Here is a 16912-nt window from a genome sequence, read left to right as displayed (position 1 = left end):
GACCCTCGTAAGGAGTCATCCAAAAGAAATTCCTGGTTTGGCCCTGCTGTACAAATTTTGTGCCGTTTTGGGCCGTCAGGGGACACGGCCCGATGCCCACCACTAAGAGAGTTCCTGTACTAGAAGCTCAGAGAGAGAGAGAGAGAGAGACACAGCAGAAGATGGAAGCTCTGAGAGCCACTTACGGCGACGCTTCCTCATCCGACTCAGATGCCTCACCCCCAAGAACCACCGCCACCACCACCCATAATTCAGTTTACGAAGAATCAACCCGTTTACCCCCACCACCACTCTCCCTCCTTGATCCTCCTAACCATCTAGGTAACTAATAGTCCATTTTGTCTTTTTATCATTGTTGAAGTTCCATCTTATTTTTCTTGCACTCCAACTATTCAATCTTTTGCCCCAGAAATGAAAAAAATCATTGCATTTTACATAGTTATTATTCAAATGATAGAAGTAGTAATACTTTGCCGTTTTAGATTACTTGCAGAAGAATCAAGCAGCAAGTCGAGTGAGGAGCTTTCCCCACATTGAAGGAAACTTTGCCCTCCATGTTTTCATCCCAGGTTTTATTTTGCTTCCTTATAAGATCTTCTCATGTTTAGGTTGTACAGTTTGGTAAAATTTTTGCGAAAATTCTGTATAATCCAAAAAAGTTCTTCCTAGAATATGTAAAGTTAAGGGGCAAATGTGAAATTGTAGAGAAAGTAAGGGTCAAAGAGAAATTAATCAAAAACAAAAGAAGCCATGGGCGGGATTCGGACCGCTAGACTTAGAATGCAGACAACTAAGGAATTGACCATCTTGGTAGAGCTAGCTTGATGTTTGTCTAAAACCTTAATAACCCTTTCGGACCTCTGACTACAGCCAAGGATAGCCGATGTCTGGCTCCACCCTTGGTTGTAAACCAATCCTACATCGGCGGGAGACGAAGCGTGGTGGCTCTTACAAGAGATGAGCCTCCCTTCCTTAGTGACGCTTTTTAAAAGCTGCGAGGAGTACCAAAGCAAACAGTACTGCAGGCAGCGTGGAGTCGTGGAGGGGGAGGCAAAGTTGTATATTGTTAAAAGCAATGCTTTAAAAAACTGTCAAGGCGTTCGCATCGAGGCGAGGCGGTCACCTGATGCCTCGAGGCGTACGGATTTGAACTCGAGACTAAAACGTTCGCATCTGAAGTCACCGGTTATTTTGAGTTGTTGGGCAACACAAAAACATTAGTGTATTGTTTACTAAACGCTTGAGACTTTATATTACGGTAGTGAAGTATAAAACTATGCTACGCCTCGAAGCATAATTGATATCAATCTCCTTCAAAAAGGCAAATAGTTTACGCCTTTTAGAGCAACTCCAACGTGGGGCTCGGGCTCCCAATTTTGGGAGCCCCTGAATTTTGGGAGCCCCGGGGCTTAGAGCAACTCCAACGTTGGGCTCCTAACCGGGGCTCCCAAATCAATATATTATACGTGTGCGAAGTATGTGTGCGAAATTTTGATTTTAAATTTCGACTATAAATTATTAGATTTCGACTATGAATTAAAATGTGATATTATTCGAGAGAGATAATTTCAAAAAGATAAACACAAAAAAAAACACAAAAATAAAAATTAGAGAAAAATACTTAAAAAAGTAGTATTTAAAATAATAAGAATATTAAAAAAAAAATTAGTTTAAAAAAAAAATTAAAAAAATAAAAAAAAAATAAAATAAGGTGGGGTGGATCCCCTTTTTAGGAGATCCACCCCAAAATAGCCGTTGGGAGACCCCCAACGGCTATATTTGGGGCTGGGAGCCCCCCAGCCCGGGCTCCCATTTGGGAGCCCGGGAGCTTGGGGCTCCCAGCCCCACCGGGAGCCCAGCCCCGGGGCTCCCGGGTTGGAGGGCTGGGGCTGGGGCTGGGGCTCCCAAAATTTGAATTGGGAGCCCCAGCCCCCCCAACGTTGGAGTCGCTCTTATGCAACAAGGCATACGCCTCGCCTTCTGGGAGTAAACCGCCTTGAGGTGTAGAAACATATTTTTTAACATTGATTGAAAGTTATTTGGTAGACGGTGGATGATGATGACACCCCCTAAGTTGGCAGCTGTTGAACCCCCTTCATAACCTGCTTTATGCCATTTAGCGGTAAATGAAACCTATGTAACATGGATTCTCCATTTTAGTATTTCTTTTTTTGTGTCAGAAACTCGTGTGGAGATTCAGATACTCATTTTGGACTCTGCTGTCAAATCAGTGGCTGTAATATGAGCTTGCACAAAAACGTATTAGGGCCGTAAATAATATACCCACGCTAGGTTCGTTATCAAAGGGTTATCCAGAAGTAAAAAAACAAAAATGTTTAAAGTACACCCTCGTGTACACCCTTGGCCGCCTATGTCCCTTCACACCCTAGTCCTAGTCAAGGCGGTGCACAAGGGTGTACACGATGGTGTACTTGTATCGTTGATGTAAAAAAATCATTAGTAAGAACCATATATACATATATGTACATGTAGTTGTATCGTAGTAGTCACCTTTTCCACTCGTTAGAACCAAGTCACCAACCCTTCTTAGCGATGTCGTATATCACTTATCGTACTGGTGTTTATTTTCATAGCATAAACCTAAATAATATTGAACTTGCCAGTGAGTATTGATACAATTGGTATTTGAACTCCCAGCCTATAAGTTACTCTACGACAAGTCTGTTGTTCATCATTTTCTAGTTGGCACTCATTGAAATATATTCTTGCAGTTCATATACCATCTGCAACGAAGAAAGATTTGGCACTACTTTTGAAGAGAGTTGCAGCTACTGTCCCAGAGCTTCATGCTGTAGATGTTGACATCCCACTTAACATTCTGGGAAAAGATGATCAAAAGCTTGAACAAATTGCTCTAGGAAGACAGTTCCACATAAGCTTGGGGAGAACAGTTCCAATTCGAGTTCACCAGATCGATTCAGTTCTTGCAATGCTTCGTCAAAAGCTTCAATCCCAGAAACGGTCAGATCCTCGCTCTCTCATGTTTTTTCAATCTTTTATAGGTGTGCCATTCAATAAATATATATCTTTTTTTGTTTATTGCGAAGCAGATACTGGATAGATTTTAGCAACTGGGAGGTTTTCGTAAATGACGAACAGACACGATCCTTCCTGTCAATGGAAGTGATTACGGGAGGCTTACCCGAGGTATGCCATAGTCGTGTTTTAGTACAAATTTTTTTATTTGTTTGACCTTCATTTTCACCTAGAGATTGAAACTTGTATGTTTCTAAATCTTCAATTTCGAGACTTCACAGTCAATAATAGGGTGCACATATACATATTATGTGCACCACCAGTACCATGACATACTATCTAGTTCTTATGAGTGTATATGTCTTTGTAAATGTTTATTAAAAAAAAAAAGTTGCATGCAGCACTCATATACGATATTGAGGTAGTTAAGATTGACTTGTAAAAATGGATTACCTAAAAAAGTGTAATGTTGATGAGTGAGGAAAAACCCAATGCGACAACTTTCATTATCCAGTCAGATTTACTAGAAATGGAGACATCTCTCAGTCCGTCTATGTGAAGTACTTTTAGTGATCGAAGTAGAGACGTGCCAATTCAGAGTGTTTATTGATGCCAAGGGTTCTTAGGACCGTATAAGAGGACACTAATATAGAATGCATTGGAGTTGGTCGTGTCAATGTCGTGTCTGATACTGACGCGACCAACTATTGACCAAGTGGATTAGTGCTAATTCAAGGAAACAAAAGTCACCCACAAACAGTGGATCTTGCATTTATCAGGAACTTAGGTTGGGTATGAGTTTGTCTTACGTTGTTCTTTAATAAAATTAGGATACCTAGAGAAGTATGTGTCTCTTTCTTACCATATTTCTGCAATTAACTTCGTCATGTAATTGCTTTCAGATAACAAGGCAGATTGATGCTGTCAATGAAATATATAGGCTTCACAATCTTCCAGAGTTCTATCAGGTAAAAACCACCCTCTATCATACTTCCTCTTTTTCTTAAACAAATAATAGCTTTACCAAAAGATTACGAAACAAACATATATATATATATATATATATATATATATATATGCATGAGCACTTGATTAAAGTTTTGAATGCTCGAATGCAGGATCCACGACCGCACATTTCATTGGCATGGGCTCCAGGTAATATAATCGATCTGCTTAAACAAACAGTTTCAGAAGAACTAAAAAGATATTGCAAAGACGGACGGTCCTTACAGAGACGTATCTTCACATGCAAATTCGATGGCATTATATGTACAATAGGTAATAAGCAGCATACGATCTGTAAGTTTTCAGACTAATTCCTGTAATATTCCTGGCACCATATTTAAAAAGAACAGAGGGAAATTGTGATTGATGTTATCAGTATATGCTAAGCAAGTTTGGTTTGACCACTTGTATGATTCATCAGCGTTGTATTTAAACGTGATTCATGTGTGCATGATAAAATGATTTTTCCGGAAATTAGCTTCTACCACATATCTATGTGGGCTCTATCTAATTCAAAGATTTTTAGTATCTTTTGCCAAATTCTTTCGTGTTTCTTTAATCGCTCCTCTGCCATTAAGAGAGGTAGAGCGAGAAACTGAGTTAGACAAAGATAGTAACTTTACTTGGACATCGCGATTCAAGTAAGGCGGAGGCTAAAGTATGACAAAGAAGAAGGCGTAAAAGCACCAAAAGAACAAAGAGAAAATCCTGCTAATACAACTAGCTAGAGTAAAGAGTTACCAATTCAACACAAAGTCCAGAACTTCATCTAGTCTAAGTCTGATGCTTAATGTGCTTCGAGAAAGAAATGACATTATTTACAATTTAAGCAGATTCAATTTGATTACGCCTTGGATTTAATGAGATATCTGAAGATTTTCAACCAGAAGATTTCACAATTTTCATGAAAAATAGGACACTGGCCCTTAAGACACCTATTACTATGTGGCTTTATCAATTAAGACCTTACCTTCCCAATTGTGAAGTTTAAAATTTTCATCTTGGCAACAACCAGCCTCGAAAACAGAAAAAAAATAAACACCATTCATGCAATGGTTCACGTCTTCACGAAGGCATCCTTCTTTTTCTCCTGGATATATTTTATCCAAGTACATTCCAATGTACTTAGGACTAAACCCTAGCTCAGATAGCCCAAGCTCAATTGCCATCTGAGTCTCTATGATGCAATATATTACGGACAAGTTCTTATGAGTCGACCGTAGTCAAGTCTTAGTCAAATACAGATACATAGAAATGAAGTTGGTAGTGGTAAAACTAATACGGCACAAAATAAACAAAAAGCTGTCATTTAATAATTTGTGTACAGTATAGTTTTCTCTCAAAAACAAAGAGATAATTCATTATTTCCTTCCAAATTATGAAATTGAAACTATCATCGTCAAACCCTAAAACATGGAACTGCGAAAAACAGCTTCGAAGATGATACAAATCCTATAAAAGAAATGGCAATCTATAACAAATTGAAAGAAAAGAAAAACAGATACAACAATCTATTATAATATGTTTTCGCTGATCGAGAACAGCAGATGAATTATGCATAGAATACCCTCCTTTCAGGTTTCAAAAATGGAGAATATTTTCTAACCCTGTAAACAAATTTCAAAATCGGTAATGAAGAAGACCAAGAAGAATCTGATATTAATCTCCTGTATTGCAGCATGAGAATGTTTGATTAATTACTTAGAGACCCTGAATAGATTCAAGGTTGAATTTCTCAGAATCTGACGCTTCGGTGGGCTTGGAGCTATCATTTACTTTTGGCTTCTGCATTGCCTCGAGATTTTGTAGGTATAAATAGGATGCATTTCGATTGGAGGAAGGGGGAGGGTTAGTAATCCTACTTGCAAGAAATCGACGAATCAGACCTCTAAGGAATGGAGCCATGGTGTCTGGTTCATGTTCCAAGTAATACATTATTCCTCCCATGCACATACAGAACAATGCCACCTCCAAGAAGAAAGAAACGATCAGACTCGTATAATACAAGTAATTTATACATAAATATAATTCAGATTTGGATCCATTAAAAACAAACACAATCTAAAAAGAATAAATAGCCATTATCTCTGAGAGAGTTCGACACAAATATAAGTATTTCGCTTTATAGTTATTGACAGCAGTTTTCTTCCGCAATGGTGTTTGAAAAGAAACTTCAGATAAATGGTTGTAAGTTAGTAGATACCTCAGCATTTTTAATATCTGGAAGCAAATGACGATTTACTAAGATATACCACAACGAGTCACCAGCTCTTGGGACAACATAAAGAGCCAGCTCTCCTCGTCTAGATTTCTTCTCCAACATAACAGAGAGGGCTGAAAGACCACCAGCTAACCAATACACAAGTTTGTGGTCTTTCACTGCAACCTTTCTGTGTAAACATATGACTCCCTTGAATCACGCAAAAAGTCATCAGTACTGGTAATGAAAAGATGCGGAGGAAGGAACAGAACTGGCACTAAATAACAAGCTAGTTACCTGAAAGATTCCAACAAAACTAGACAAGAAAGTTGTAGAGCGAATTGCGCCTTTAACAGCAAGCCAGCAAGTTCGAGCAGGAGAATCCATGAACTAGTTGCAGATCATATTTGTACATAATCAGTTCAAGATGCATGATTGCGCAACCCAATCAATACAATCAATTACCAAAAAGATTATAATATAGTCACAAGAAAAATATAACTGACTAGAGTCGAAGGGCAGTACAAGTCATTCAAAATGTCGTATATTCGAAAACGTGGATGCATAATTGTTTCCAAGGAATTATCGCCGTGATTCAATGCGTAGAAGAAACATGCCATTTTTTTAAACAACGGACCCTGGTCTCTAGTCTCTACAGTGAAAAGATACCCGTATTACCAGCCAAGCGACCTAAGTGGACTTTACTACCGAATCAAATTTGCAGTTACAAGAAACAATACAACTTTATAAAACAACGACCCCTGGTCTCTACAGTGAAGGATTACTCGTATTACCAACTAAAGTGGGCTTTATCATACCAAATTAAACTTTGCGGCAACAATAACACGAGGAAGTAAGAGAAGTTGAAATGATAACAACTTCAGAGCAGAGTAAAATTTGCGGTATACCTTTTGTAGGTGGAGAACAACAAACGGCACAAATGTCAATGAGAAGTAAAGGGGAAATGTCTTTCGGAAAGTCGCTGATGCTGCATTAGCATTATGTGCCAAACACGAATTCGTATGTGGATGGATTATTGAACAAGGTATTATCGAGGGAAACTTCTCTAGCTTCACGGACTTGGCTGCCTTTGTGTTAGATAAGTAAGCGGATAGAGAAACTATATCAATCGGACCACCTCTACAGCTATCTCTTACAGCCTTATACACAGGTTTTGCGACAGGCCCAGTCTTCTGAATGAATTCTTCATATGATTTCGGTAAGCTCTCCGGGCGCATTACAAAAGCATACATAACCTGAAAAAAGTTCGGGTATTGATGAAAAATTAACTAAATTTCCGAAAGATACTTTTACAACAAGTGATTCAACAGTCACATAACGAGTACAACCCAAATACATATAACTTATACCAAATCAAGAGAAGTTTCACCTAAATGATGTATGCTTTCATAGAGAAAGAACCAAAAATTCACATCTAATCCATGTTCAAAAGATGGAGGTGATCTTAAAAGACGTCATAAAGGTAACTGTTTGCGTGGATGATCCTGATTGTCTTTTCACAAGAATGATTTGCACTTCTATGACAAACTTTCTTTCTAGAATCTATGGTGCTAACTAATGGATGAACACATTCTAAGAACATTGTGTCCTCCAAGATAGAAGAGAACCATAGAATTAATTACGTCAAAACTATGTTAGAGGAACACTAGAAAGCGTCAGTAATAGCACTATACATCGGTATTTAGTTTAACTTACCTGTGCACACGCTATAGAGAACAACAAAGAATCTCCATGACTCCAATGGCTTCCCCATAGATGAAATTTATTTTTGGATTTCGCAGAATTATAAGCGCACTGAATAGGGAAAAATAAAGCATATGTGATATTAGATTGGACAATAGAGAAACCCAATCTAAACTATTATTTATTTGCGAAAAAAACTTATGAGAACGGAAAGTAATAGTTCTTTGTTCTACCTGGCCAAGCCTGGCTAAAAGATACAGAGCAAGGGTACGCCTTCGGCTTGGATCATCTAATGCTAAAATTGATAATCCTGCAATTGAACCTGCTAGAACTCTGCTCCATCATGCCCTTAACTATGTCATGAATATCGAAGAGGAACCATCATGCAGTAAAAGAAAAGATACTAATTCTAAAGAGTTTTGAGCCGTAAAAGTAAATAGTAATCCAAATATGAATAGAGACTTACGCATTAAAAGGTGTCTCTTTCTTTCTAAACTTTCTTAACAAACATCTAAGGGCATGATAAGATCCAGTGAACCCACCAAAGAGTAGCCCAATACGACATGCTTCCTCTCTTACAATAAGATCTTTTTCTGACACAAGTTGCTGCAAGTGAAAATCAGAAGTATATGATACTGACATAGAAAAGTGCTACTTAATTGAATTAGATATTTACTAGGTCCCTTATAAAATCAAATATTTTGTGTTCGGCTAGTAGAAAGAAACCAGACTAGGCACACTCTTCATTAACATTAAACAATATAGATCTAGAAATGTTAATAGTAGCATTAACCATTAGAAAAAGCATGTCTAGTGTTATAAAAGAAAGATCTGTACTATTCATTCCGTATATTGTATCAAAAAAGTATTCTGTCAAAGTAAGTACACCAAAAAGACTAGCTTCTTATAATTCCATATGTTAATGACTTACGACCTGTCGATGATCAATCTCAATTGTGTCATACCACTAGTTTCTAGTTTCTGAAGAAAACACCAATTCCTATAAGGGGATAACCTACTTATTATCAGGATCACTAAATTCAAATTCACACCCAAATGAAACATCAAAAGTTCAACAAAAAAAAAATGAAACATCAAAAAAATTTCTCAGTTGAGATTATAGATATTTCTTTTCAGGCAATGCTAGAAGAGTTACAAGACAAAGCCTACCCCATACCTAAACAAAATCAACGATCCTCATTTTCTGGTCAACCTTTCCCTCTCTTGATGATCCCTACTAAGGTTTGGAGGTAGGTCTACTTTTGTAGTCTCTTCTATCATTTTTCTTTTTCAAAAGGTCACTTCATGATAGTAATAATCATGTATTAGAATTTTCATTTCCCATTCATAAATTCATAAATTTCAATCCACCCTAAATGCTATTTCTCATCCAAATGAGACTATCCCTCATATTAAATCCAAAATTTTAGGTCTAAAATGTTTTCCACAAATAAAAAGCATCACAATTTATTTACCTAAATGATCATAAAAAAAAATTACTAAATTTCAAATAGATCAATTGGAGAAGAAAACCCAAACCTTGAGATCAAGAAGTGAAGAATAAGATTGTCCACGAGCAAGTTTAAAAGCCCTAAGAAGAATTCCAATTCCAACCCTAACACCATAAGAAAGAAGAAAAGTTTGACAAAGGTTTCCAATGGCATTAGCTACACAAGATTCATCAGCATGTTCACAAGGTGGATGAAGTCCACGAGCTCGTCGTTGTCGTCTCTGCAACTCTTCGATCGCTTCACGAAGACGTTCCTCCGCCTCATGGAGACGACGCTCTTCCGCTCCGTCTGAAGTATCGCGAGCTGCTGGAGAAGGAGGGTCAGAAGGCGATGGGGAAGAGGAGAAGGGGGAAGCTGATTTTGATAGTGAAGTCATGGTTGAGAGAATGATTAAATTCGAAGGTTTCTCTTTCTCTCTCTACACCGAAGAAGAAAACAGAACTGGTAAATGGGCGTTATCGGAAAAGGAAGAAGATGATGGATGACGATGATGATGATGATGATGATGATGAAAGAGGATGGATGATGATGATGATGATGAATTAGAGATGGATGATGATATGTTTGGTTATGGGTGTGGATGGGGCCATCATATCTTTGGAAAATGATTTTAATTTGGAGAATACTACAAAAGTACAAAAACTCACATCTTTTGGATAGGGCATGGCATTCCTTGTGCCCTTGTGGTTGGAATGGTGGTACCTTGGTGGATTTTATCATTTTTTAGGGGAAGTGACCAAAAAACTTACGATTTTTCAAAAATGTTATATCCAAATTTGTAGATTTGAACACTAGAGAGCTGTGCAGAAATTATACAGAGCAAAGTTTATATAAGTTGGACATACTAGTATACGAGATTTACATATAATTTGCGAAGTAGAGAGCCAAACTTAAAAATCACTAAGGCTTTGTATCATACATATGAAAACGTTTAGATGTGAAAACATTTTTTTTTGTTCAGTGGGAAAGAAAACTAAAATTTTCAGTGTGAAAAAATTAATGACAAGTTTTATAGGCACCCAACTCTATGATGTCGATGTTTTTTTTTTTATCATACAAAGGATGCCAATGATAATAAAATTAGGTGCCTTCAGGACTTCCAAGATTTTTCCATCTACCATCTTTGTCCATTTTGCCATCAGGATTTTGTCCTAATAACATTTTTGCTCCGTAAGAAGATATTTGAGGCACCAGATGATTCAATTCCTCCGAGATTAGGTTAAGGATGTTTCAATTTACATATTAGAGTCACCAATTTAGTGCTTGGATAGATCAATTTAGGGTTTGAAAGAAATGAATTTTGGGCGTCAACATAATCTGTGACCTTTTCACCGCCTCGAAATCGCAATTTCCTTATGTTCTGAACTACTCATCTATCCATTAGACATGTAATTGACTATAATCGTCATGACCTTCCAATATTGGATTTTCTTCTACCCCATTGAAAAGTTTAAAGGCAAAATTGCTACTGTAAGTTTTAATTCATTTTTCGGGTGCAAAAAACCTTTTCAATCAGTGTTGCACACTGATTTTTCTTCTCGAAAAAGAGTTTTGGAGAGAAATTGAGATTTAGAGAGGTGAGAGAAAGAGAATGTTTAAGGGAGATAGAGTTTCATAAGAGAGAGAAAGCGGAAGAGAGGGGTTTTAGAGGGCTTTTGGTAGGGGAGTTGAGTATTATTGTTGGGGACCCTTAGTACAAAATCAATTTTTTGCACTAGTTCCTGATTCCAAATTGGTATTAGGAGCTATTCTTTTCGGATTTAAAATTTAAAATAGATATAAAAAGGCATTAGAAAGAACAATAACATAATTTAAAATTTATAAGGTAATTTTTCTTTGTCATCTTCTACCTTAAATTGTAAATATTCCTACAACAATACCTATATTTTCTTTTCCACAATCAAGTTGTACAACAATCATTACCAATGGCAATGTCAACACTTGGTTGCCCAGGTGGTTGATAGTGTTGACATAAACTCCAAAACCCTGAAAGTCCCAAGTTCAATTTCCAAAGGAGGTGGAATCCATGGTTAGTGAAATTGAGTTGTTAAAGGTATAAATAATGTAATAAATTTGTCGGGCTTTAAGCCACTTTCATGTTGTTGGGCTTTAGACCACTTCCATTATTAGTTTAACTTAGGCGGCTATCGTGCTTATCACATCTTCATGATGGGTCCCCAACAACAATACTCAGCTCCGCTCACCAAAAGCCTTTCAGAGAGACTTTTGGTTAGTAATTACAGGACAGTCTTAAATAATAAAATATTCTATATAGGTTTATCAGATAAGTGATCTGATAAATGAAACTCTAATATATTCTTTCCTTAGTCCAGGTCATTGAGTGGACAACAATGACTTATGAAGACTAGCATGTGAGATTGATTGATACCGTTGTTTCATGAGCTATAGGAATATCAGTATTCAAGTCAATCACATGGGTGTATCATACACTGGATAACCCACCATGAGAGTTCATCAAAAATTAAATGTCAAAGAATTCTCATAGACAAGATTAGAGATATGCTTATAACATAAGTGTTCTGCTCATCTTATGTAAGGAATGCCAAATTTTGGTACCGTCAAACGTCGCGCCATAAAATGAGGTTATAAAAGCAGTTACTGGGTGAGACATGATAGACATGAAGTTGAGTGGAGTACATGACTGGATTATGTGCTCATAACTAAGTTAAGATTAGTATCTCCGAGCCACAGTTGTTCTCTACATCAAGTAAGTCTGAAAAGGTATGATGTTTTCAGATGAGATACGAAGTGACAAGGAAATCAAACATTGCACTTGTTTCAAGTACAAGTGGGAGACTGAAGGATATATGCCCTTTCCGTCTGCAGGTGATTTCCTTCTGAAGGAGTGTCCTTCGACCAAAATGACAATGCGCTCAATTTGTTGAATGATAGGATGATAACTTTATCCAGAAGATCATCTAGTCCGGTCAATTTAGGGATCATAATGCGTAGTTAGAAGCCAACTACGATCGTCATATCACTTTAGTAATCTGCGACTAATTTCAACCGGATCCTACAACGGGTTACACCAAAGAGTGACAGTTTCATCAGAGAGATACGATTAGAGGGAAGGAGGTAAAACAGTGGATTGGATCCAACTTGATAGGCCAAAAAAAGTTCGGATAAGATTCAGACAAAGATATAAAGATCTGGACTCGAAAGAGAGGCCCAAATCAATGTTTTCAGAAGGGGTCGAGGCGTACGCATCAAGGTGCGCTTCGCCTCGATGCGGACACACTTTGAGTCGATATGTACGCTTGCTGAGTTGACGCATTACATTCATTTCTGAAGAGAAAAACTCTTGTGTTTTTTGGTTTAAGATGTTGGATAACATGACTTTATTTTGTTTTTGGTTTACTTTACTTTTAAGTGTTGGGTTTTGAGAGTTGGACAACATGACTTTATATTATGGTAGTAAAACTATGTTATGTTTTTACACTCTTTAAAGTTATTTTTCTAAATGTATAAATTATTTATTTTACGCGTGCATACGCCTCGAGACACCACTTCGCTTTTTGAGAGCCCACCGTCTCGAGACTTACAAACGTATTTTAAAACATTGGCCGAGATCAAGAGAAATGAAGTTTCGTAAGGGTACCTTTTTCTTTTCTTGGAAAAGATTAGATCTTTTGGTTCAAATTTTCCACACCAACCAAACGGACCCTAATTAACTTTGGTTGTTTGGCATATTCTCAAAGGGATAATCACTTTGTCATCTTTCAACCCTTTAAATTTGGGTCCAAGGGTCACATATTCAATTAATCCTGACCATTGATCATGAATTTATATAATAGATTAAATCTCAGAACTACTTCCATATACACCAAATACAACCTCAAGTGATAAAATACTTCATTGCACTCATCCACTGAGCTTCTTTAGAGAGAAAGAGAGAGGGGAGGAGAGAGCTTCAAGTTTTTGTAGAGAGATGTTGTAAACCCAAACAGTCATCAATGGCTTTGTTTTCTCCTCCTTCAACTCATTTTCCAACAATCTCTGCTACTTTTTCATCTAAAACCCATTTTAGGCAAAAACCTTATCTTCCCTTTCCCATAAAGAAAAATCTGTTCTTGTTATCCACAAAAGCAACAGATAATGGAGCTGGAGCTGGAGCTGGAACAGTTGAAGAGGTTAAAGTAGAGAAGAAAGAAGAAACAGCTACTGTTACAGAGGTGATTAAAGAAGAGGGTTCTTCTTCTATTGAGTCAAATGGTGCTCCATCAATGGCTTCTGTGGAAACAAAATTCAAAGACCCAAGATGGGTTTCAGGAACTTGGGAACTAAAGCAGTTTCTGAAGGATGGGAAGACAGATTGGGATGCTGTTATTGATGCAGGTATAAATTTTGTTTCATTTCTTAGTTTTTTCTGTAAAATTATAGAAATGCTTGTTAGTTTGGGCTTCTGTTGCTAAGTGCTTATAATTACTGACTAGTGTTTTGTAGCTAGGTTCTGGAAGTCTTGATTATATCTTTTTGGAGTTTGGTTGCTTTTGATTTGGCCATTCATTTATCCTAAAAATAGCATTTGGTCCCATAAGTAACTCTCTCCTCTAATAAGAAAAAAAATCCAAGTCAGAAAAAAAAATGAAATCAATAATGTCAGATTCAGGGCTGAAATGTAAGGTTCGGAATGACTTAAATTAGGCCTGGATGTGATAGTGTCACATCTCGAAAGATAAATGTAAACTACATGCATTGTACATGTTCACATGGGAAATGTGAGGTGCACATAGGTCATGTTAGCGCACATAGGCTATGTCTGGTGCACACATGCTTTGTGAGGCGAAAAACATGAGATTATGTGAAGGATATTTCATAATGCACGGTGCACAGATTTATGCACTGTACAAAATACAAGATGAAGGAAAGGACGTTCGGAAATGTATATTGCACAAATTTATGCACTCTGTAAATTACAAGATGAAAGGAAGGAAGCTTAGAAATGTATTTTGCACGGATTTATGCGTTGTGCAAAATACCAGATTAAGGGAAGTTCATTTGGAAGTTTACTATGTGTCGGAGAAATGACTTTTTGCACTGTACATTATGTGATGTACAAAGGGAAATATGTTACTGTACCAGAACAAACAGGTTTTTCTAGCGCAAAACTCGCAGACATCACATTTTTTTGGTCAGTCCGAACTTTGACTTTTTGGACCTGCCCCTTATTCTTTTTTTTAGACTCCGACTTCTCCCTGATTGACCCTATCTTTTGGACCTTTTGCCCGACCACCCTTCGTATATTTGTGATGTAACTTGATCAAGTCATTCTTTTGGTTTAAATTCATGAGGTCCATGCAGCATGAACACTAGTACAGGTTTAGGAATATATGCATGTATATGTATTATGTGTGTGTGTATATATATGTGTGTGTGTGTGTGTCTTCTCGTAGTTATTAGGTTGTTTATATTGTTACTGTTCCGAAAGCTAAAAACCATAAACTTACTCTTTTATCACCACAGTATGAGATGTGTGCCTCACACGTAAAGCTCATACTTGCGTGCTCCCGTTAATACGTTTTCAAATGGAAATTCTTCCTCTTTTCTAGGCCTTGTTTGGTATCTGATAAATATGGTACAAAATTAAATTATTGATCGTGAAGACAAGTATTTATTAACTCTTCCGCTGTTCGTGATTGGTTTACCATACTAACCGGCTTTTTAGTCTTTGTCTCGACTCTTGCTCTAAAGGGCTGAAGATGAGAATGCGCATCTCTATTTATATACCCTCGGAAACATCACGATATTAACCATTATTACCATATTCTTCTCATCATATCAATGCATTTTCTCTTTATGGCCCTTGAGATATATATAGGAAAACGTTATATTACTTGAGTTTATCTTCATTTTGATCCAACAAGAGTCAAATAAATTTCCTTTAAACGTTGGGTGGCTTCAACCCCATACAGAAGGACCACTTGCACCATTTAGTATCTAGACTGATTCAACGCTCGTAAGTGTCAAATTTGATGAAAATTTACACAGGCCATTATAAGTGCATCCGTGTCTTAATTGATTGAAAGTTAAGACTTCTATCTTGTTAATCTTACAAAATGATGGTTCTCATCGTTTTCATTATATGGACCATCAAGGAAGTTTTTCGGTTGGACGATGGGGATAATTAGATTCCTCTGCAGATTATAGCATGACAACGTTGCTTTATATTCTTTAGTGGTTTATGGTTCTCCTCATTTTCTCTAAGTTATCATTATCGGTTGTGTTAATTTTTGTTCAGAGGTAAGGAGGAGGAAGTGGCTCGAAGACAACCCTGAAACATCAAGTAACGATGATCCTGTAGTTTTTGATACCTCAATTATCCCCTGGTGGTCATGGGTCAAGAGATTCCATCTTCCTGAAGCCGAATTACTTAATGGTTAGTACAACTCATCCGTGGTTGTTTTAATCAAGTATTCTGAATCTCTGATATATAATTTATACCCCCTTACTATCGGTTTTGACTTTTGACTGTGATTTGTAGGCCGTGCGGCCATGGTTGGATTTTTCATGGCGTATTTTGTTGATAGCTTGACCGGCGTAGGTCTTGTTGACCAAATGGGGAATTTCTTCTGCAAAACACTTCTGTTTGTAGCAGTAGTTGGAGTTCTTGTAATTCGGAAGAACGAAGATGTAGAAACAGTAAAGAAGTTGATTGAAGAAACAACCTTTTACGATAAACAATGGCAGGCAACATGGCAGGACGACTCCGCCAATGGTGCAAAGAAAAAGTAGCGAAGTCCTTTCCGTGCCTGTGAGTTCACCAATCTATGCAACTTCTCGTTCTTCTTTTTTCCTTTTGTGTTGCTATCTTGTTGTAGTTTCTCTTACTTTTTCTTATTTAGATGTTCCGCTTTAAAACTGCATTTCGTTTGTACTTTGTAGTAGTTCTTGCAGAAATTGTTTATGTATCTTCTCATGACAGACATGGTCAGTTTTTGATTGTTTGATCTATAATAAGATCCTTCTGCAATCACGAATTTGATGACGTTAATAATTTGATTGACTATTTAAGATGTTATGGTACTAATTTAGAACATTTTTTATTGAGTTTATTTTGTGACAAACGATGACACTAATAGCTTCTCCCATCGACATTCTAAAATGTCTTTCGATCTATTATTTTCGAACTTGTTAGGAGATCATTGTTTCAACCTGCATCATTTTGCCTGCAATATTAATACCAATATATCTTCTAAAATATCAAGTAAAACAGTGAAACCATGCCAACCCATCTTCGGACACGTAACTTGGAGATTGTCGTTCAGTTTGTTGATTGAGCGTCAAAGTGATTCTTTTGTTGTTTTTACTTTTTTCTGAATCTGATTTTTGTGACGTTTGCGGATGGTGATATTGCTTTAGAAGACACATGATCTTAACCTAATAATAGTTCTTTAGTTCACTCCTTTTTCATTCTCTCTTTCATGTATTGGATAGTTAGGATGGGAAGACAACATGGAACATCTAAGCATTTGTT

The 16912-nt window shown here is 37.1% G+C and overlaps 3 protein-coding genes across 3 annotated transcripts; 2 read left to right on the top strand and 1 right to left on the bottom strand.

Annotated features, from left to right (window-relative positions):
- LOC147536819 (U6 snRNA phosphodiesterase-like protein) lies at positions 1 to 4476 on the top strand. Its single transcript, XM_086641922.1, has 6 exons — positions 1 to 321; positions 483 to 569; positions 2733 to 2982; positions 3072 to 3168; positions 3900 to 3965; positions 4116 to 4476. The coding sequence occupies exons 1-6, from the start codon at positions 93 to 95 to the stop codon at positions 4311 to 4313; spliced, it is 927 nt and encodes a 308-aa protein (XP_086498048.1). The 5' UTR covers positions 1 to 92; the 3' UTR covers positions 4314 to 4476.
- An 811-nt stretch (positions 4477 to 5287) lies between these two features.
- Positions 5288 to 10106, bottom strand: LOC147536818 (Mitochondrial import inner membrane translocase subunit Tim17/Tim22/Tim23 family protein). The gene is made up of 8 exons (XM_086642072.1): positions 9446 to 10106; positions 8373 to 8512; positions 8140 to 8239; positions 7919 to 8017; positions 7111 to 7458; positions 6500 to 6592; positions 6206 to 6412; positions 5288 to 5970 (listed from the first exon to the last, which is right to left on the bottom strand). Exons 1-8 carry the CDS (start codon positions 9791 to 9793, stop codon positions 5704 to 5706), a joined length of 1602 nt encoding a protein of 533 aa, XP_086498198.1. The 5' UTR covers positions 9794 to 10106; the 3' UTR covers positions 5288 to 5703.
- Positions 10107 to 13232: 3126 nt separating this feature from the next.
- LOC147536817 (light-harvesting complex-like protein 3 isotype 1, chloroplastic) lies at positions 13233 to 16451 on the top strand. Its single transcript, XM_086639314.1, has 3 exons — positions 13233 to 13773; positions 15677 to 15814; positions 15920 to 16451. Exons 1-3 carry the CDS (start codon positions 13392 to 13394, stop codon positions 16168 to 16170), a joined length of 771 nt encoding a protein of 256 aa, XP_086495440.1. The 5' UTR covers positions 13233 to 13391; the 3' UTR covers positions 16171 to 16451.
- Positions 16452 to 16912: the final 461 nt, after the last annotated feature.

This window comes from Eschscholzia californica, unplaced genomic scaffold, assembly GCF_041429995.1.
Source record: "Eschscholzia californica isolate CP2 unplaced genomic scaffold, dmEscCali1.0.p SCAF_5, whole genome shotgun sequence".
Lineage (NCBI taxonomy): Eukaryota > Viridiplantae > Streptophyta > Magnoliopsida > Ranunculales > Papaveraceae > Eschscholzia > Eschscholzia californica.
Note: the sequence above shows the minus strand (reverse complement) of the source record. Positions and strands in the feature narration are given on the sequence as shown.